The sequence below is a fragment of the Schistocerca gregaria genome, chromosome 2, assembly GCF_023897955.1.
Source record: "Schistocerca gregaria isolate iqSchGreg1 chromosome 2, iqSchGreg1.2, whole genome shotgun sequence".
NCBI lineage: Eukaryota > Metazoa > Arthropoda > Insecta > Orthoptera > Acrididae > Schistocerca > Schistocerca gregaria.
The window spans coordinates 823,565,542-823,589,411 of NC_064921.1; the positions used below are offsets into that span (position 1 = coordinate 823,565,542).

A 23,870-nucleotide genomic window follows, 5' to 3' on the forward strand; every position below is an offset into this window, starting at 1 on the left:
CAATTCATGAAGAAGTTATAAATTTTGAACACTTGGAACAATGGCTAAACTTATCAAGAACTTATTAACATTGTTTTTTGTATTAAACAAAAAACAAAAGCTGCATTCTTAACAGATTTATGAAATACAATTTTGCATTCATTGTACATCTGTATAAATGATAAAGTTTAATTACCACAAATTACATAATACAGAAAACGATCCATTATAATCTTTGAAACTTTAAAAATAACTTACACAGGATCCACATTAGCTGTAGCCTCATCAAGAACAAGTATTTTATTTTTGCGAATAACTGCTCTGGCTAAGCATATCAGCTGCCTCTGTCCAACACTGAAATTTGATCCAGCCTCAGTTATTAGATAATTAAGGCCTGCTGGTGTTTCATTCACTACATCTTTCAGCTCTACCTGAAAAAATGAAAAATATAATATGGGGGAAAAAAAGAACTATCAACTCTGATTATGTTAGACAATGTACCCTTGTAAAGTGAGGTGCAAAATTGTGCATGAAGTAAATCACATAATTCTAACCAAAGAATTTACCCATTGTAAGTTAATACAAGCAGAGCACTACACTGCTTGATTAGTCAAGATGGGGACTACAGACTTAATGCCATCAACCTCAGGGATTTGTCAAACACGGCATTGCCTTACTAGGCGTGGTGGTGGTGGTGGTGGTTGTTGTTAGTGTTTAACGTCCCATCGACAACGAGGTCATTAGAGATGGAGCGCAAGTTCGGGTTAGGGAAGGAAATCAGCCATGCCCTTTCAAAGGAACCATCCCGGCATTTGCCTGAAACGATTTAGGGGAAATCACGGAAAACCTGAATCAGGATGGCCGGAAACGGGATTGAACCATCGTCCTCCCGAATGTGAGTCCCGTGTGCCAACCACTGCGCCACCTCGCTCGTTCTACTAGGCATGGTCCTATTGGAGGAGGTGCAACATTGCCTTCTTTCTACCTTTGAAATGACTTATCCAGCCAGTTATTGGGCAACCCATTGTTTAACATAGACTCCAAACCATGATGAGACTTTGTATTTTTCACATTAAGAAATGACTGCCAGTGGTGCAAGAAGCATTAACTGAAGGTAAGTGTCAAGTGGCGAAAAGTCTTATGACCATCAGGGCATCAAATCCTAAACCTTTGCTTTGAGGAACAGTTTGGTTTCAGGAGAATTTCTGAACTGTTAATGTGATTTACAAGTTAACTCACGAAATTTTACAAGTAGCAAATAACAATATTAGCACCGGTTAGTACTTTAAGTGGCCTATCTAAGCCATTAGAATATGCAAGTTACAAAACCCTTTAAATAAACAGAATTTAGTGAACTGGTGGTGCATCCAACCAGAAGAATGCAAAAAGTTGTACTTAGTAATTAATTTATCCATTGTGTGTACACAGTGGAGATTCTTCTCATCAGGGAGAAATCAGCTGTGGGGTTCTGCAATGCTCAATCGGATGTGTAAGCAACTGCACCAATAGTAATGTAATACATGATATGGAAGTAACTAAGATGGAAACATCAAAGAATTTAGCGTCCCTATTATTGAGCTTATGAATTGGAGAAGTACATGTTAGAAATGTTGAAAACAACTTAGCACACTCACATTTGCACTTTGAATTGCTGCATATCTTGAGGGGAGAGAAATCCAGAATGAAATTAGACAACATGGCTTGGAGATTTGACAAGTGATCTATTATAAAGGCTCAATTAAAAACATGAAGACCACAATAACCATTTACTTAAAAACAAAGAAAGTTTTCAATGCTCAAAAAGTGCTGTAAAAATACTGTGTTGTGTTCACTCGTGATCATCTTGTAGACATCTGTTTAAAGGGTTAGGCACTGACTACTGCTTCACAGCATATGTATTCCCTTATGAAGTTTGCTGTAACCAACCCACCGCAGTTCAAAATTAACAACAATACACACAATGCCAGAAGAAAAAAATACATTAATTATGCCATATAAACACTGTATTTACAAAAAAAAGAAGGGGGTACCAAATGTCACCCAAATTTTTGATCACCTACCCAATATTGTGTCTAAAGAACAGCAAAGTTAAATTTGGAAACAAACTTAAGAAGTTTCTCCTAAGAACTGCTTTTATTCCATAAGAGACTTTCTGTTCTTTTAACATGTACAATTTGGTGGGCACAAATTACTGATTAACATTTGTATAAAAAAGAATATATATCACTCGTAAATAGTCAGAATGTACCTGTATTTACTTACAACGGTGAAATTATAATGCGAAATTACTAGTTATAGAACAGTACAACTAAACATACAAATAATCCATGGAACATTAAACTAACCAATCACCTAACCAGTTAATTGCTGACAACAGACTGACACCACTTCTACCATCTTTAATATTCTTCCTTCCACTTTTGATCTAAAACCATTTATGTACAACACCGTGAACTCCTTATATTCCATTCATATACAGCACATTATTTGCCAGTAAGTTCCATAGATTGAAGTTTTTCCAACATTAAAATCATATTAGAGAATGGATTTCACATTTGCTTATATTTCAAGAAGAAGAAATCAGCGTGTCTTTCACACTATTTGAGCATAAGCACACTGACTATTTCCTATGCAACATAAATTTTGGCAACTTTCAGGTGAACCTCATACTCACTCACTTTTTTTTGTTTCACAATCAGCTATCCAGAGACATACCACACAAGTTACGCTTTTGTAGGTTAATAAGTCAATTTCCTATAAATACAAAGTTTTTCCTCCACACACATTTCCTGATTATCAAAACGTTGTAACTCTGATCTTAAATGAACTTCATCCGTCAAATTACATGAATACTTACTGCTTCCAGTGCAAGCCACAATTCAGAATCTGGAAACTCGTCAAATGGATCCAGGTTCTTGCGAAGAGATCCAGAAAAGAGCACTGGCTCTTGAGGAATTATCGATATCTTAGGACGGAAGTCGTGTAAGCCTATAGTGCTTGTGTCTATGTTATCTATTAAAATTTCTCCTTCAATGTTTGCTAGTCTAAAAAGTGCAGCCATGAGAGATGATTTGCCTGCTCCTGTTCGACCAACTATGCCAACCTGAAAAAAAATAATTGTGAGAACAACATGCATGATGTAAATGGAAATGAAACAATGCATATCCACTTTAAACAGTGCAACAGCCATCCAGAGCTAAGGCACTTTTCCACAGAAAGTTGGATGAAAGTACTTGAGTAGAATATTATTTCTCAGTTGCTATATAATAACACAGGTGTCTCCTCATTAGAAACTGTAGTTGGACTAGTAACACAATTAACAACATACATCATCTGCAAAACAGAGTGAACCAACAGCAGCTTTCCTTGTCATGCAACTGCAATGAAGTCCATTTCTTTCTTCTTTCTGTGGTATGGCCTAACTACAACCAAATACTTGCAATGTGTGCATTCTTTTGTGATACCATTAATAAGTTTCTTCTTTGTTGCCTCAAAAAATTATTGCAGTCCCCAACCATTTTCCTGCTTGCCTCTTAATTCGTTACCTGTTACGTCTCCTCATCCTAATTTCATAACATAATATTCTGCAGTTTCAGAAAAGTGCAATGCTCCTGTTTGCTTCATTTTTTAATTTTTCTATCTCTGTACACAATATCTATTTCCCCATTAAAATAACAATTTGACATCCATTCATCCCACTGGGCACTAAATGCTGCCACCATCTGAAGAATGTGATGAATTCCTTTTCAAAAATTCCATAGTGATGGCAGCTGAAACTTAGTATGCCACTTCTCACAAATTAAGGATTTAAAATTGAATACACATCTCCTAAGAATGCACCATCATTTATATTTCTCATATCCACAGAAAAATAAGAGATTTTTTCATCTTCAGTTTTCTCAGAAATCTGATTTGTTAGGAAACAAATGCACAGTTGCTGACCTCTGGCTTTCTTTCCACAGATCCTGTGAAGGCAATGAGACAATTCTCCTACACACGCTAAATGCAATGGTAAGGCCTGTAGGCATGAAGTATGAAGGTAACTTACCTAAATTAATAAGAAATTTCTCATAAATAGAAATTTGTAAATGCCTTACAATTTATTTTTCTCCTATTTGCTTTACTTTAACCCGCTGCAGGTAACAGAAGGTTAGCACCTCTACTATGTGAATATTTATAAGAAGCAAGGTTCAGAACCTTGGAGATACTAAAACGTATCAGATAGATTATATAATGGTAAGACAGAGATTTAGGAACCAGGTTTTAAATTGTAAGACATTTCCAGGGGCAGATGTGGACTCTGACCACAATCTATTGGTTATGACCTGTAGATTCAAACTGAAGAAATTGCAAAAAGGTGGGAATTTAAGGAGATGGGACCTGGATAAACTGGCTAAACCAGAGGTTGTACAGAGTTTCAGGGATAGCGTAAGGGAACAAATGGCAGGAATGAGGGGAAAGAAATACAGTAGAAGAAGAATGGGTAGCTTTGAGGGATGAAGTAGTGAAGGCAGCAGAGGATCAAGTAGGTAGAGAGACGAGGGCTAGTAGAAATCCTTGGTAACAGAAGAAATATTGAATTTAATTGATGAAAGGAGAAAATATAAAAATGCAGCAAATGAAGCAGGCAAAAAGGAGTACCAACGTCTCAAAAAATGAGATTGACAGGGAAAATTAAACAGACCTTTGGAAATAAGAGAACCACTTGTATGAACATCGAGAGCTCAGATGGAAACCCAGTTCTAAGCAAAGAAGGGAAAGCAGAAAGGTGGTAGGAGTATATAGAGGGTGTATACAAGGGCGATGTACTTGAGGACATTATGGAAATGGAAGAGGATGTGGATGAGGATGAGGATGAGGATGAGATGGGAGATGCGATACTGCGTGAAGAGTTTGACAGAGCACTGACAGACCTGAGTCGAAACAAGGCCCCTGAAGTGGACAACATTCCCTTGGAACTACTGACGGTATTGGGAGAGCCAGTCCTGACAAAACTGTACCATCTGGTGAGCAAGATGTAAAAGACAGGCGAAATACCCTCAGACTTCAAGAAAAATATAATAATTCCAATCCCAAAGAAAGCAGGTGTTGACAGATGTGAAAATTACCAAACAATCAGTTTAATAAGCCACAGCTGAAGCCGACCTCGGGGAAGATCAGTTTGGATTCCGTAGAAATAATGGAACACGTGAGGCAATACTGACGTTACGACTTATCTTAGAAGAAAGATTAAGGAAAGGCAAACCTACATTTCTAGCATTTGTAGACTTAGAGAAAGCTTTTGACAATGCTGATTAGAATACTCTGTTTCAAATTCTAAAGGTGGCAGGGGTAAAATACAGGGAGCGAAAGGCTATTTACAATTTGTACAGAAACCAGATGGCAGTTATGAGAGTCGAAAGGCATGAAAGGGAAGCAGTTGTTCGGAAGGGAGTGAGACAGGGTTGTAGCCTCTCCCCGATGTTACTCAATCTGTATATTGAGCAAGCAGTAAAGGAAACAAAAGAAAAATTTGTAATACATATAAAAATCCATGGAAAAGAAATAAAAACTAAGGTTCACCTGAGACATTGTAATTCTGTCAGACACAGCAAAGGGACTGGGAGAGAAGTTGAATGGAATGGACAGTGTCTTGAAAGGAGGATATAAGATGAACATCAACAAAAGCAAAACGAGGATAATGGAATGTAGTCAAATTAAGTCGGGTGACGCTGAGGGAATTAGATTAGGAAATGAGATGCTTAAAGTAGTAAATAAGTATTGCTATTTGGGCAGTAAAATAACTGATGATGGTCGAAGTAGAGAGGATATAAAATGTAGACTGGCAATGGCAAGGAAAGAGTTTCTGAAGAAAAATTTGTCAACATCGAGTATAGATTTAAGTGTCAGGAAGTCGTTTCTGAAAGTATTTGTATGGAGTGTAGCCATGTATGGAAGTGAATCATGGACGATAAATAGTTTGGACAAGAAGAGAATAGAAGCTTTCGAAATGTGATGCTACAGAAAAATGTTGAAGATTAGATGGGTAGATCACGTAACTAATGAGAAGTATTGAATAGGATTGGGGAGAAGAGAAGTTTGTGGCACAACTTGACCAGAAGAAGAGATCAGTTGGTAGGACATGCTCTGAGGCATCAAGGGATCACCAATTTAGTATTGGAAGGCAGCGTGGAGGGTAAAATTCGTAGACGGAGACCAAGAGATGACTACACTAAGCAGATTCAGAAGGATGTAGGTTGCAGTAGGTACTGTGAGATGAAGAAGCTTGCACAGGATAGAGTATTATGGAGAGCTGCATCAAACCTGTCTCTGGACTGAAGACCATAACGACAACAACAAGGTTCGGTTACCTGAATTCATTTTCCGTTTATAAATCTCAATTATTACATTTTTCCTGGAAGGTTAAACTGAGGTACCTGCCCTTGCTGATGTTGTTCTAAAGCAGACATTCATCCAACAGAACATAATAGCATGATCAGACTATGTTATATTACTAACCTTTTCTCGTGGCATTACAGTAAAATTTAAATTTTTCAGCACAGGTGGTTCATTTTCATTATACTTCAGGAACACATGTTTAAATTTTATCTGTCCTGCTGATGGCCAGTTGGGTGGTGGTTTTTTACCTGTAACATGGAAGAGAAGGTATTTACACTTATTAAGACATAAATTTGTTTACTCAGTTTATGTTTTCCTTCACATATAATACAACCACCGATGCATTACTCACACAGGGATCATAGGGATAAGGTAAGGGTAATTACTGCACACTCAGAGGCATTCAAATTATCATTCTTCCCAACCTCTTTATGTGAATGGAACATGAAGAACCTAATAACAAGTACAATGGTATGTACTCTCCCCCATGCATCTCAGTGGATTGTCGAGTGTAGATGTAGATGGTCCACAGAAGAAAGTCATCACCACTGTATGACATATGCACTTCTGACAGTATGCTCAATTTTTGACATCGTGTGTATATGTAGATTACTATTCATAATATAGGCATTTCATCTATTACCTGATCTCACAGCAACCCTTAACAAAAGAATTAAGCCAAAATCAGACTACTGGGAGTCAATGTACAGTCTTCAGTTACTACAGAAGTTAAATATGCCCCTTAAAAATAATTTTATATATCATTAGGACATTTACAATATATGCACTTTGTAACATCTTGATTTAAAAGTTTTATGCTCAAATTCACCATAGTTAGTTGACAGAGTGCAGCTTCGAGGTATTCAGAAACTAAACATAACTAAGGAATTGCCTTAACTATACATTGCAGCAATGCAAAAGGAGTTAAGTACACTTAATGCGAAACATATTGTTTGAAGAAAAACATACTATCACTTACTTTATTTCAACTTAATCTTTGTGAAACCCAAATTAATATGGATAAGAATTAGGCAGTTGCACCAGTATAACACAGTCCCCTGATACAATATATCTATCTGGCTTTAATTACTTAGCTCCGGAGGAGGGCACTGACAGCTCACTGTATGTTCAGTCTAATTTACATGCCCATCAGTTGCTCAGCATGTCAACTATGTGGCAAGTGGCTACCAAAGCTGTACCCTACAAAACACAAAGAAACCTCTGTGCCAATTTAGTACCAGGCAGGAAGTATACCTTTGCTCTCTGACTGTGTGACAACTTTTGATAAAATATGGATTTTTCTAATTTAGTTTAGGGGAAAACCCCAAGTAAACTCAAGAAATTTAAACAGCATGAGCTGTCAACAGTTTGTTTCATTAGTAAACACTTTACAGTAAGAAAAATGTCTTGTACCTCTGCCTAGGGGCAGCCTACATATAGAATTTTTTCACTGACAACATACATCTAACTGTGCATCAGCTGATGGAACAGCCACACTCCAAAGAAAATGAAGATAATTTTATCTACCAGAAAGGTTATTACCATTGTTTTCTGGGATTATTTTCACCAATTACATTCAAAGGTTAAGACAATAATTGTAAGACACAAATTCAGTTTTATCTCCAGTGGATGAAAAATATAGTAGGAATGAGGTCAGGACTGCAAGAGAAAGCCTCTTTCTGTAAAGTGGTGAAATCGCAAAGTCACTTCTGGCAGTAGTTAGAAGCCAGCAGCCCCATACAAGTCAGATTTCATTTAGAAAAATCCTGTAGAAAGGGCTGGTGTCATCTCTGTTGTGTGTTTACTCTGGTAGGCAGACCTCTTATCAGCGTAACAGAAGGTGAAACATTGTCACTGCACATTTGCAAGGAGGCAACACGACAGAGACACGCTTGAAGTTTTGAGAAACCTGGAAGTTTATTTCTATGTCAGACAGCAGCCCGCCCTAGGAGAAAGGTGCAGGATGCACGCAGGCACAGGCTACGAACTCAGTACCCCTTTGAGGTGCCCACAAGTCTGTTGATGACAGACGGCAGAATACCACAATTGGACGGCATCTTTTCAGGCATTGGCAACATCAGGCCTAGGAGAAGATGATGTATGAAGAGTTGGGAGCCAGTTTTAGACAATGATCGGTAACTCTGAATCACCTCATCAGCTGGTGTGGATTACTAGAGGGTGTAGGCAGCAGATGACAGTGACAGACATTGCTGGAGCACTTTGTATTTATACTCCCTCATCTCAGTTCTGAGGAGATCTACTCCACCTCACTCACTCACTCACTCTCTAAGCCATAATGCACAACGGTGGATACACTGTACCACTACCAGTTATTTCCTTTCCTATTCCACTCGCAAACAGAGCAAGGGAAGAACTATGCCTCCATATGTGCCCTGAATTATCTTTCTGGTCCTTACACGAAATGTGTGTTGGTGGAAATAGATTCTTTCTGCAATTAGCTGAACTGCTCTGATGTCACTTTCATCCAACACTGAAGCAGCACTCAATAATAGATCACACTTGTCTAGCATGCTGTCTCCTTTAAAGATGAAACATTTTCTAGAAATTCTCCCAATAAATCAAAGTCTACCATTTGCCTTCCCTACGATAATCCTTACATGCTCATCCTTTCGCATCATTTTGCAACATTTTGCAACATTATGCCCTGATCTTTAAATGATGTGACTGTATCAAGCAGGACAATACTAATGCTATATCCAAACATTACGTGTTCGTTTTCCCTACTCATCTGCGTTAACCTACATTTTTATACATTTAGAGCAAGTTGCCGGTCTTCAGATGAACTATAAATTTTGTCTAGCCAATCTTCTATCATTCTACAGTCAATTTTGAAATCTTCCTATACACTACAGCATCAACAACAAACAACAACAACACATTACTGTCTGCCAGATCATTTATGTATACAGAAACAACAACAGATGTACTACATTTCCCTGGGACCCTCCTGAGGATACCCTTATCTCTGATTTTGTAACCTATTCCATATGCTCATACCTTCATTAATCATCCGTAGTGGGGCCCCATGCCTAATGCTTTCCCAAAATCCAGAACTCTGCCCTCTGCCTCTTGCCCTTCATCCATAGTTTGCCATGTATTTTACAAGGTAAGGGCAAGATGAGTTGCACATGAGCAATGCTACATAAAACCATGATGATGCATGGACATAAGCTTCTCAGTCTCAAGAAAATTTATTGTGTGTTCAAGGATTCTCCAGCAAACAATTGTTAGTGATATTGATCTGTAATTTTGCAGGTCCATTCTTTTACCCTTCTTATATACAGAAGATACTCTCACTTCTGAGTGCACAGCACGAGGTAAACCCTCACGCCACAAACCAGCTAATGTCCTGCATCATGCAACTTCAGCATTTCTCCACCTACACATCAGAATATAGTCCACCTTGCCACTAATTGTAAAAGCCAATGGTGTTTCATTTCACTGGGGCAATGCACATACCCACATGATTGCTTTGCTTTGCTAGACAGAAAACTGAGGGATTGCAACTTTTTACTTTTCACCCACTGCTTTCCAACTATCTCTACGTCTAAAGAAATTAGTTAATGGTAAACATTTTAAGTTTGGACAATGTTACAAGCACTCTATAACCGGGATTCAAGGATGCATTCTACTGAATGGAAATATATTGGACAAGGTACAGTGACCTATAAGGAGTTTACGTAAAATTTAGTTCAACCTAAAGAATTATTTTGCTGGTTTTCTGATTAACTTTGTTTTTATATCTGAGCTTGAGTCAGTGCTTTTGATTCCATTCTCACCTGATTACAATTTAGTAACTAGTTTGCAAGTTTGTCCAAAAAATAAGGTGACTTCAAATTGCGCAGGCAACTTACATTTGATTATTGATCTTTTTTACTTCTTATGTTGGTACACATGTCCTGAACATATGTTCACAGTTTCAGGTATAGAGTGTACTTTGTTTGCTTTTTGACAGATAGAAAGGTTAGATGTGTTTTAGTGTGCTCGACAGTTTCAGATTATTATAAAAATAGACCAAAGAATTTCCATAAAATTACTTGTGGAAGTGTCAGTATCATACAGTGAGTCGGCTCTAACTAAAAAAAAATATTTTTACAGTTGGTACAAGCTCTTCCAAGATGGTCGGAAAGGTACTAATGACTAACCTCACTCTGGACGCCCCAACACATCAACAACTTATGATAACATCAAAGCTGTGAAGAAAATTGTTTGGAAAATTGTCTAATTACCATAATGGAAGTTGCTGAAGGTGTTGGCATATCGGTTAGCCCATGTCACGGAATTTTTTCCAAATGTTTTGGGCATGAGGTGTGTCAGCGAAGTTTGTTCCAAAACTTGTCAACTTTAATCAGAAGAACTGTCTCATGAGCATCACTCAGGGGCTGTCGAACGACATCAGAGATGATCCCAATTTGCTCGAAAGGGTCAACTGGTGACGAAACATGTTTTTATGGTTATGACTTCAAAACCAAAGCCCTATCGTCCCAATGGAAACATCCCTGAGAGCCAAGACCGAAAAAAGCACACAAATTTCAATCAAATGTCGAAGTTTTGCTCAATTAGCATGACATAGCGCATCACGAAATTTTGTCTCAAGGTCATACAGTCAATAAGGAGTATTACCTGAACGTTACGCGCTGTTTGCGAAAAGCAATATGCAAAAAACATCGAATTGCAGAAAAACAATTCGTGGCTTTTGCATCACAACAATGCACCTGCTCATTCATAGTTGCTTGCAAGAGATTTTTTGGCCAGTAACATGACGATCATGCCTCAGCAACCATTTTCACCACATTTGGTCCCCTGCGACATTTTCCTGTTCCCAAAACTGAACAGACCTATGAAAGAACGAAAATTTTCAACAATTGAAGAAATAAAAAATGCTGGAAGTACTCACGGCTCCACCATAAAGTGCTTATGAGAAGTGCTTCGAGGATTGGAAGAAGAGTTGGCAAATGTGTATTGTATCTGAGGGGAATTACTTTGAAGAGGTGAACATGAATGTTTATGAAGAAAGAAATATTTTTCATAAAACTATGGAGTCATCTTATTTTTTGAACACGTCTCATACACAACTAATGATCTTACAGTAATTTTACTCAAACACTGTAATGGCAACGGTTACAGTGATTTGCAATCCGAAATTATAACTGATTCAGTTTGTTTATTCTAAATTTCACTAACTGTTTCTTTGTCAAAATTTCTTTTCATCGTTAGTGCGCAAAAGTAGTCACATGACAGTGAGTCAGTTTTAATTGTATCTGCACTTGTCCGGATATTCACTGTTCTTTGGAACAGATGCCTTTCCTAAAGAACAGGGAATATTAGGTGAATGTGTCACAAAAATCTTAACTAAGTGGAAATGTAGGTGTGGCGTATCAGCTATCTTGGGTGGCCCTCAGGACTAGCATTTCACAAAGAACACTAGGTACGCAGTAAAGTTCCTGTTAAGTACGAAAGTACTGGCAGATGTACAGCTGTACAGCTGTGAGAATAGGCTGTTTGTCATACCCAGATATACTGGTCTGTGACAGCATTGTCTGCAAAAGGCAAGGTTCCAGGTTTGAGTCTTACTCCGGCATACAGTTTTAACCTGTTGGAAAGTTTTGAAAACAGTGTACAGTCTGCTGCTGAATGAAATAATAATTTCAGGAACAAGTTACAAAACTTACCATCAGATGATTCTAGTGATGGTTCAGGCTTTAAATCAGCAAATTCTAGAACACGCTCTACACCAGTCATCTGGTTTATAAGTTCAGCTGATTGACGGATACCCCACTGGAACATGCCCATCAAATTGAGTGACTGTGTGATTGCCAAACCCACACTCCCTCCAAACACATCTGCAAGGGAGTGCAACATCATGTCAAATTTTAGCAACTTAAAAGAAAAACACATGTAATTTACATCTGCACATAAAAAGCGTAACTTCAAGTTAAGCAGATGCTGTAACAATTAATTTGGTCATATCCTCTGATCTGAGGTGGAAGTTGTCCACAAATAATATTGTTTCTGAAGAATTTAGACACAGCATATCTCATGAGGTGAGAAGTTTACAACATTCTTACTGACTTACCTTGTCCCAGAATTAGAAAGCTGTAAGCAACAACAGCAAGATAAGCAACACAAACCAAATCCAACCATAGACCAAATGCTCTACTGATAGCCATAAATACGTAGAAAGCAGAAGAATTTATATCCTGTAAAAAAATACACAGGTACTTAATGAAAATGCAATATTTGTTGTAGAAACTGAATGGCATGGGATAGCTGGATATACAAACCTGAGTACGATCAAATTCTGTTTCGAGCATTTGCTGTGCACGAAATGCACGTATAGTGGATAGACCTTGCAGTGATGCATTCGTATGAGAAAAAACTGGACTGCGAGCTGGAAAATAAAATAATTATTAAAAATTGATCATCATGATACGTACTTTTTTCCAACAGTGAATTTCAGATCAGTTTTCATGATTGTTTTATACACACACTTCCTTTTCAAACAGCAGCACTGTAAGACAAGAATTTCTGAGGAAGATAATTGAAACAATTTTAATCCTGAGATTGATATTAAAAGGAATAAATGTACAGATTCAGTTTCGGTTTTTCCAAAATGATCCATGCATCATTCACATCTCTGTTGGAAAACCCCTAAAATGCCCATATTTAAATTGCCAAGCTAGATCCCTACTTCAGCTGCTGCTTTGCATATGGATTCCAAATGCATTAAAAGAGACTGTTGGTGTCATATCTATATTTATGGGGGAAAAACACCTTCAAGCATCTGCAGTGCAGTTTGATACGCATCTGATTCAGTCATTCTGTGAAGTGGAAGTACTATTGGCAACACAACCAACAAACAGGAAACCAAATACACTGTTAGTCCTTTGGCTCTTTTTAAACTTCCAGCAAACAATTATTTCTGTTGAAAAGCAGCAATATTTTCTCACCAGTGAATAGGATGCTTCTCGAATTTAAGGCCTTTCGACATTATTTTCCTTTTCTTGCCAATTCAATAATTACAAAATTTACAGAATAATGATTTTGGCCTTTCAATGACATTCATTGCAGTGCAACTCTTACTTCACAATGGTACAGACAGAACTGACAACACACTTGGCATATACATAGAACCAAAAGTTAACAATTTGCATGTTACAGTAAGACTTTCAGCACAGTCTAAATAAGCTCACAGATTTTTATTTTCTAGTCACTGCAGTGCAGACACTACAAACTGGCAATCTGCCACTAACAAAAAGGAATTCTTATTTCGACCACCAGAGGATGGAGGAGTGGTATGAGGGAAACCAGCCTTGCCTCCCTCTTGCAGGGCTGCGAGGCTGGACTCATTTCCTGCATTTCTTCGAAAGCAGAACTGCCTACCCCTTTTGTTGCTGTGAGGACCATAATGAAACTTGGTGATGGGGCAGTGTTAGTCTCTTCACTGATTGCAAAATATGAAAACACTTGCATGAGAAGAAAAACAGCATGCTGGAGGACTTCTATGCAACGTATGCTCTGCAAGATAGGACCTGGATGGAAACTAACCATGAAATGCAATACGTGATGACGAGAGTGGCAACCCACAGTTTTCACCGCAAGGTGTGTCACAACAAAATTTTACGACCAATACCATATCATCAAATGCAGGAATAGACAGATCCATTGTAGCTTATAGCAAAGGCAAGTAATGTGAATGTGATGTAAGGTGAATGTAATTCTTTGCAAGGTATCTGTGCATTTCCAATAAATAATAAGAAAACAATGTGCAATGAACAAAGCCAAGCCTTCAGTCCTTGCTACCATACAAATGCTTGCTGAGAGTGCGAGTGTCGTCAACGAGGAAGTTTAGGTCTCACCTCAGTCAATGATGCAACCACAGTTAAAAACACCTGCCACACTTAACTGCAAGTGTAACAAGTGTGCATGGGCATGTGTTTTGTGCAATCAAACTAATCCCTAATGCCTCCACGTGTTTCAAGCATGTGTGTACAAGCATAAGTTTGCACCAAAAATACGTTTAACTCTGATGTTAATACACTGCCTTCGGAAGTGTTTTCACATTTTAAAAAATAAAAAACAAACTTGGAAGCATGGTATGTTCAGTAAACTGGAGTGGCATCAGAGCATCAGCCTTACTGGTACCTCATTGCCTTTGTGCAATTTATTTTTTTATGCACATTTTCTTTGGGCTTTGCCAGATGATGTGCAACACCAGTAACTGAAAATTGGTCAATTTTTGATATTCACATGCAGAAAATAAAGCTATTTCAAACTGTCTCTGATAAAATAGTTCTTAGGGTACAATTCAATATGAAATATAATGTATTAGGTAACTTCGCATTTTCCCATTTTTGCATTTTGAGATACAATTCTCATCTACATTCGCACTTGCCACAAAAGCAAATTAACAGACAGATTACATGTACACAATGCTTGGGACCTACCACCCAATTTCTGATTTACTGCTTGTCACTTCATCCCCTGAAAATGTAAAACATGGAAAAGAAGTGTTACCCAGAACAACCACAAGCAGAGAGATACATATGAGGACCCTACAGGCATTCCAGTCACACGGGGACCCTACAGGTGTTCCGAGTCACACAGGAACCACCGGCTGGAGTGGCTGAGCAGTTTTAGGCGCTGCAGTCTGGAACCGCGCAACCGCCACGGTCGCAGATTCGAATCCTGCCTCTGGCACAGATGTGTGTGATGTCCTTAGGTTAGTTAGGTTTAACTAGTTCTAAGTTCTAGGGGACTGACTACCTCAGAAGTTAAGTCCCATTGTGATCAGAGCCATTTTCACACAGTGACCCAACAGGCATACGAGGCACACGGGGAACCAACAGGTGTATGAGGCACTAGGAAGGAAAGTCTGGTATACATCAAGACACAGCAATGTTTTTTCAGAGTAAGGGTAAAATCCAGACAGTGACCACTCAGTCTAAGTGCTCAAAGAATCTTAAGATTAATACCAGAAGTCACAAATAGTGGGTGCAAAAACGGACATTCCAGAATCAAACAACAGTATTATAAAAAGGATAGGGTGTTAGTCACCATATAGAGGAAATGAGTAGCAAGCATGCACAACAGGAAGACTGCTACACATTTAATCATTTGGCCGAAAGTTCACCTCTTGAAGTAGAAAAAAAACACACATTCACACAAGCAAAATTAACACAGATGACCACTGTGGCCAGACACTGTCATAGCTGTATCTAATTATGTAAGGGGTGGGGTGGGGTGGGGTGGGGTGGGGCAAGGAGCAGCAAAGGGGTGGGGAATAACAGACTGGTGTAGGGGAAGTTGTAGTGTTGCTCGTGAGAGCATGCAGGGACATGGTATGACAGCTGTTAGGTGCAGCCTGGATGTTTGGGGGGAGGAGAGCAGAGAAGAAGAAATACGGAAGGGGAAGGGACCAGTGGGTGTGTTGCTCAAATAGAAATCAATGTCATGCTAGAACAAGAGTGGAGAAGGGGAAATGTAAGTGGAGGACAGGGACTAGTGAAGGTTGAGGCCAGGGAGGTTACAGGAGCATAGGGTATGTAAGAGGGAGTAGGGAGTTCCTACCTGTGCAGTTCAGAGAAGCGGATGGTTGATAGGAAGGATATAGATAGCACAGACTGTGAATCACTCCCTGAAGTGAAGCACATTTGTGGTGCACCTGGTGGTGGGGGTCACGGCATATACCTTGCCTCATGCCTCACAACCTTTCAATAAACCTAAAAGTGAGCACTGTCTCATCCACCACCACCACCACCACCACCACCACCACCACCCCAGTCACAGCCCTCTCATATCCCATTAAATCCCAGAGCTGGCTCTGAAAGCAGTCATCTGATTTACAAGATACGATGCAATGACTGTGCTGCTTGATGTGTGGGCATAATGAGTAAGTTCTTTCCACATGAATGGCCGCTAAAACTGATCAAGAGAGAGCTAGACCACTCAGTTGTTAAACATGCTGCCCCACACAGTGTACTTCACTTCTAGGACTGTTTCACCATCTGCATCCTTCCTACCAACACAAGCTTTTCTCAACTGTGCCAGAGGGAACTCTCCCTGCAATGCATCCTGTGTTCCCTTAACCTCTCTATCTGAACCTTCACTAGTTCCTGCCCTCCATTTAACATTTACTTTCCTGCTCCCACTCCAGTAGATCACAGCCTTTAATTCCACCAATGCACCAACTAGTCCTATTCTTCATTACTTTCACTGCCCTTCCCCCTCCCCCTCCCCCCCCCCCCCACAAACCTTACTCTGCTATCCCTTCCCCTCCCCTCCATACTCCCTCCTTACCCCCACCACTAGATTGCTGCTGCCATCACAGTTAAAACTCAATCTGGCCACAGTGGTCAGAAACAGTGAGCGTGCGCACACGTGAGCGTGGCACTGCAGGTGGCGATCTGACCTGAAGCTGAAATGTACAGCAGTCTCTGTGCGCCTTTTTGTGACTGAACGTATCTTCTACGTGGTTAATATTGTCTTTCCATGCAAACCTGCAATTTCTAACTCTGAAAATTAATTTTCTTATTTTATATAATAATGATTATACATTAAGACACTTTTGGCAGGATATATCGCCAGCCAAATGGGTACAGGAGTCTTTTACCCTTTGGAAGATCAGATTATTATGATTATGATGATGATGATGATTAGTAGTAATAGTAGTAGTAGTAGTAGTAGTAGTAGTAGTAGTGATAAAACACAGTGGTGGTGGTTGTGACCCAGGGAAAGGAGCCTGCAAGACCAGCCAGTATCTTGGGTATATTTTCCTGGCTGTATTTGAAGATGAAATCAATATTTGTGAAATATACGTGTGAAGACCTCACCATAGAAGGTGTAAAACAAGACTCACTGGCAATGAGTTTAGCCTCTCACAGGGAGAATATTTCTGACACACTCAGTTCCCTGTCAACCATGTTATTATGCATATGTGTTACTTACACTTTATTACCGAACATGGGCATAGTATGTTAATTGCATTTTAGTGACATTCTACATGTTCCTCCAAAACTTACATTGAAAGTGTGGTAATCTCATTCTTGACATGTTTACATGCTGTGTGTGACAAATACAATTCCTTACATAATTTGAAAAACAAAATTATATTTAATAGCTGCAATTTCTTTGGAAAAGTAATATTTGCATGTTTACTCACTTATTGATTCTAGGCGCTTCAAGCTGCGTGATGCACTGAGGAATATTGTCCGAATCAACCAGAAGACACCAGCCAGCACTATAGTTGGTATCAGTGTCCAATAATTAACAACAGCTACTATGATGATTGTCCCTACAAGTGTGAGGATTATCTGGAAAAGCAGAAGTAATCTTTAGTATGCAGCACATAGTTTGCCAGACTTTTTGCATTACACATCTACTTGAACATGTAACAATATTGCTATTATTTTGCCAGTTTATCAGGCTTGATGCATGGTAATTTTAAAAAATATTAATGTTTCAACCCTGAATACCTTTGTTTCAAATGATGTTGGCTGTTTGCATCTGGAAGTGTCAGCAGGTGTAATCCCATATTACAGCTGCACATTACCACTTGAGTACTACCTAAATCACTGCACACCCTAAAATGACAAACTATTGATAACCTAATCCACAGTGAACAGAAAGATTTCAATCTCTCTCCTCCCATATACAAATCTAGTGCATTAATGCTGTGACATCCCAATTCAAGTAAGGTATTCGTAAACTTGACAGATCACTTCTGTTCATTTTAGCAGATGTAGTAAGAGAAACTACACACAGGCTATTATGTTTGACTTGTGTCTTCACATATGATTGTATCACATCAAAGGTAAAGGAAGGCAAAATGTATAACCAGTACCAGAAGAGTGATTATCAGCCTCATTATTAGGGAGTATGCCTTTTTTGGATTTGTGAAAAAAATTATGTATTACTTGTTGCATCAAACAAAATGCCTTCTGTGCTCATTTCAACACTGTCATCTTCATCTTCAGAAAGAACAGTGCAGTGGCTTTTACAAAGAGAACTTCTGTAGTTTCCTTTAATTCCTCATCAGCATCCAAAGAGTTCCACAACTATAAACAGTCGAGACCAATTTGTTCCAGACTCATACAAGACCATACGCAAACAGCAGTAAACATGTTCAGTAAGATTAATAACTGTCACTTTCTGAACTGACAATGTGCTTTAAAATTAGGCCAAATCCACTGACATCCTAATTAAAAAACTTACAACTGGAGTAGTAGTTAGTGCTACAGCTCAGTGTCTGGTGATCAAATATAGTAATCCAAAAATTTAAACACTACAGTTGCTTCAGAACCACTTTTTGGATTACAGAGAGTGAAACACCACTGAACTTGTCAGTCACAGATTCTATTATTACTAAAATTAATTACCATAGCTGCAGTATAGCAAGTTGATACAGATACTTATTTAGAATTTATCTTAGTGGGAACAGAACTATATATGCATCATTATGCTGCAATTCACAAGTGCCTGGCAGAGGGTTTATGGGACTACTTTCAAGCTATTTGTCTACAGTTCCACTAACAGTGCATGGGAGAAACAAACACGTTAATCTTTCTATGCTCTGATCTCTTATTGTTGCCTGAGGAGAAAGTTTATTATTAAAATTCCATCAGAAGTTCCTCTCACCGTGGAGAGTGGTTTTTTTTTTTTTTTTTTTTTTTTTTTTTTTTTTTTTTTTTTTTTTTTTTTAAATATTGCCAACCCAATTCACAAATCCTAACCATGGCCCACTCTCCCCTGTTCTGCACTAGTACAAAACGAGCTACACTTCCTTTTACTTTTTAATATCCACCATCAACCGTATCTGAAGCGGACCCCGTACTGTGCAGCTTTACTCCATAAGAGGACAGACAAGCACAGTGCAGGCAACCTCTCTAGTAGTCTTGTTGCATTTTTAAGTATACTGCCAGTAAATTTCCATCTTTGGTTCACTTTTCAAACATCATCTTTGTTGCCATTCCAATTTAAGTTATTCATAATTATAATCCCCAAGCAGTTGAATTTTACATTTGTACGATTTGGTGTGTAACCAACATTTAATACATTCCTTTTGGTATTCATGTGGATGACTTCACTTCCAATTGCCAATTTTTGCACTATATAGATACCTTGTCTAAATCATTTTGCAATTGGTTCTGACCATCTGATGACTTTACAAAATGGTAAACAATGGCATCACCTAACAATAAAAAAATGGCTGCTCAAACTAACAAGTCATTTATACACTCCTGGAAATTGAAATAAGAACACCGTGAATTCATTGTCCCAGGAAGGGGAAACTTTATTGACACATTCCTGGGGTCAGATACATCACATGATCACACTGACAGAACCACAGTCACATAGACACAGGCAACAGAGCATGCACAATATCGGCACTAGTACATTGTATATCCACCTTTCGCAGCAATGCAGGCTGCTATTCTCCCATGGAGACGATTGTAGAGATGCTGGGTGTAGTCCTGTGGAACGGCTTGCCATGCCATTTCCACCTGGCGCCTCAGTTGGACCAGCGTTCGTGCTGGACGTGCAGACCGTGTGAGACAACGCTTCATCCAGTCCCAAACATGCTCAATGGGGGACAGATCCGGAGATCTTGCTGGCCAGGGTAGTTGACTTACACCTTCTAGAGCACGTTGGGTGGCACGGGATACATGCGGACGTGCATTGTCCTGTTGGAACAGCAAGTTCCCTTGCCGGTCTAGGAATGGTAGAACGATGGGTTCGATGACGGTTTGGATGAACCGTGCACTATTCAGTGTCCCCTCGATGATCACCAGACGTGTACGGCCAGTGTAGGAGATCGCTCCCCACACCATGATGCTAGGTGTTGGCCCTGTGTGCCTCGGTCGTATGCAGTCCTGATTGTGGCGCTCACCTGCACGGCGCCAAACACGCATACGACCATCATTGGCACCAAGGCAGAAGCGACTCATCACTCAAGACGACACGTCTCCATTCGTCCCTCCATTCACGCCTGTCGCGACACCACTGGAGGTGGGCTGCACGATGTTGGGGCGTGAGCGGAAGATGGCCTAACAGTGTGCGGGACCGTAGCCCAGCTTCATGGAGACGGTTGGTCCTCGCCGATACCCCAGGAGCAACAGTGTCCCTAATTTGCTGGGAAGTGGCGGTGCGGTCCCCTACGGCACTGCGTAGGATCCTACGGTCTTGGCGTGCATCCGTGCATCGCTGCGGTCCGGTCCCAGGTCGACGGGCACGTGCACCTTCCGCCGACCACTGGCGACAACATCGATGTACTGTGGAGACCTCACGCCCCACGTTTTGAGCAATTCGGCGGTACGTCCACCCGGCCTCCCGCATGCCCACTATACGCCCTCGCTCAAAGTCCGTCAACTGCACATACGGTTCACGTCCACGCTGTCGCGGCATGCTACCAGTGTTAAAGACTGCGATGGAGCTCCGTATGCCACGGCAAACTGGCTGACACTGACACTGACGGCAGCGGTGCACAAATGCTGCGCAGCTAGCGTCAATCGACAGCCAACACCGCGGTGCCTGGTGTGTCCGCTGTGCCGTGCGTGTGATCATTGCTTGTACAGCCCTCTCGCAGTGTCCGGAGCAAGTATGGTGGGTCTGACACACCGGTGTCAATGTGTTCTTTTTTCTATTTCCAGGAGTGTAGATCAAGGAAAACAGAGGGCCTCTACCACTTCCTTGGGTCAATCAATTATTACACATACTTATTCAATGACTCTCAACCAATTACTACAGACTTTTCTAACCAAAAATCATGAATCCCACCACAGAACTGAGATGACACCCCACAGTCACACAGTCTGGTTTTAAGTCTCTTCTTAGGAATTGGGTCAAGTCTTTTGGACATCTGAAGACATGGAATCAATTTGACATACTCTGACAATAGCACTCATTATTTCACAAGAATAAGAGCTAGTTGCATTTCACAAGAATTTTTATTTACTGAATCTCTATTCGCTACTTGTCAGCACATCCTTTTCTTTGAGGTAATTTATACTGTTCGAACACTGTATATGCTGCAAGATCCTACTGTAAACTGATTTTGTGCGCTTGCATGCGCTTATCACTCTTATATCCTTTCTTGCATATTATTGTTACCTGCACAACTTGCCAGACTGTAGGTACAAATCTTTCTTTGATGACCAGCTGTATACGATTACTAAGTATGGGGATATTTTATCAGCATACTCTGAAAGGGACCGAACTGGTATACAACCTGGATTGGAGGCCTTGCCTTTATGAAGTAATTTCAGCTTGTTTGCTACACCAAGAATATCTACTACTAAGATACTCATGTTGGCAGTTGTTCCTTATTGAAGTGCTGGAATATTTTACTTCCTCTTCTTTGCTGAAGAACTTTTGGAAAACTATTTAGTAACTGCTTTAATGTTGTGGTGAAGGTATTGATTGCATCTCGCCGCCAGTGTACTTTATGTATGACCAGAATGTGTGTGGATTTAACTGCCAGATTTTGAGACGGTTTCATTGCAGAAATTATTGAAAGCATGTTGCATTTAAGATCTTGTGAAATTTTGAGCCTCTGTAAAACTTTGCCAATCCTGAGAATTTTGCATTCTTCTAAATTTGGAATGCTTTTTTCATAGCTCCTGGAACAGTGTTCTGGTCTGTTTTGTGTACCATGAGGGATCAGTACTATCCCTTATTAATTGATTTGGTATATATATATCTCTTAATTGCCCCTGGTACTATTTCTTTGAATTCAAACCAAATCTGGTCTTCACTTACATAGTCTGACGAAGGAGTGGACAACGTCTCCTCAGGAGGCATCACGCCAATGTTGTTTTGTTTTTTTAAATACATATATATTGTTTGTGATTTTTGTGGGTTTGGACGTTGAATATTCAATCTTACTGCAACAACTTTATGGTCAGTAATCCCCTTATCCGTCATGCTGCTTTCCAGTTTGCTCAAGATTATTTTTGGCTAAGAGGTCAAGTATGTTTTCACAATCATTTACACTTCAAGTGGGCTCCTGAACTAACTGTTCAAAACTGTTTTCTGAGAAAATATTCTGTACTGTTTCAGATGTTTTATGTCTACCACCAACTTTAAACATATGTTTTTCACAAACATATCGAAGGTAGATTGAAGTCACCACTAACTGTATAATAATACATTAAGTGCTTTTGTAAACTGGAGACAACAGGTAAGGTGACTCTTCCTGCATGTGTTACTTATGTTTACGCACCTCGTTAGCTTGGAAAAATCCAAGGACTAAAAAACTGAATGGTTACGATACAAAGCCTGAATTAACTGCTAGCACTTGGAGTTTGTCTCAAATATCACTTTAACCAAATGGTATCTGTCATCTTTCCCCCCTACTCATTGCAATATATGAAAGGTTATTACTGCACATTCTCTGGAGAACTCTGCCACTGAATGCTTCAGAAAGCCAATGAGTGAACTGTTGGATAATTTTCATTTCTCATGTATTTGGTGAATGAATTGAGAATGTACTCTTAGTTTCAAGTAAGTAAGTTTGTTGGAATCTTTATTTTCTACAGTAGCTATATGACTATTCTTAAATAAAATACCCTTTTTACTCCACTTTAGCAGGAAGCAAAAGGGATTTTGTTTGTAAAAGCATGAAGGTCAAGTCATTTGAAATCACGTGAGTGGTTTGAGTCAGAAGAATAAAAAAGGCACATCAACTGGGAAAATTTAATCAACAACATAAAGGAAGTGGTTTAATTGATAAAGACATAGCTCATGCATTTGGCACAATTATGGCAGCAAGAACAGGAGTTTTGTTAAATATATGAATACCAGAACTGGCAAGTTATGCATATGCAACAATCTAACTATAGTGATGTCACTTCACTGAGGATCATTTGCCTGGATAATCAGTTCTGGAGCTCTGGTTATGAAAATTTCATAGGGCATTTGATAGTGTGTGTGGCTCAGAAACTTCAGCCAACTGCTCTAACATGCATTCACATGAATAAGCTCCCACTTCTGTAAGTTATGCATCTAAAAAATGTATATAACTAAAAGGCAATATTAAATGTACATTATCTGAACTATTTACCTGGAAACAGTCCACAATTGTAATAGGAAGAACTTCATCTACATTCCCTATGTCCTTCGAAAACCTGTTGAGTATTCGACCTGAAAACACAATCAAAGAAAATAAAATTAGCTATTTTGCAATTGTCTATTACAGACTACTAACAGCAGGATGTTAAGGAGTGGTAGCACCGTTTGGTGGAAGAGCAAGTGTTTAATGGGATGTACAAGGAAAAAAAGCAGTTTTACTATTATTTCCAAAAGCTAGTAGAAGTTTTGCAATTATTACTTATCTCCTCTCCTGTTTAAATTTTACACAATAACGATCCATGGTGAGAAAATTCTTGAGAATGTTTGACACTTACATCAACCATTTTCTGGAGGATTTCCTAACACTTTCAGCTAAGTGTTTGCTCAAGAAAACAAGACAACAACAGATGAAAAATTAGGATAAA

At 39.3% G+C, this 23,870-nt stretch overlaps 1 protein-coding gene across 4 annotated transcripts in view; it reads right to left on the minus strand.

The window, feature by feature from the left end:
• Positions 1-23,870, minus strand: part of LOC126335166 (probable multidrug resistance-associated protein lethal(2)03659) — a 262,493-nt gene that overhangs the window by 16,367 nt on the left and 222,256 nt on the right. For all 4 annotated transcript variants that reach the window (XM_049998144.1, XM_049998145.1, XM_049998143.1 and 1 more), the window contains 8 exons: positions 23,438-23,517; positions 17,540-17,690; positions 12,663-12,769; positions 12,455-12,578; positions 12,051-12,221; positions 6,478-6,605; positions 2,837-3,082; positions 238-410 (listed from right to left, as the gene is read on the minus strand). In XM_049998144.1, coding sequence (XP_049854101.1) covers positions 238-410; positions 2,837-3,082; positions 6,478-6,605; positions 12,051-12,221; positions 12,455-12,578; positions 12,663-12,769; positions 17,540-17,690; positions 23,438-23,517 — 1,180 coding nt within the window. The remainder of the gene's footprint in view (positions 1-237; positions 411-2,836; positions 3,083-6,477; positions 6,606-12,050; positions 12,222-12,454; positions 12,579-12,662; positions 12,770-17,539; positions 17,691-23,437; positions 23,518-23,870) is intronic.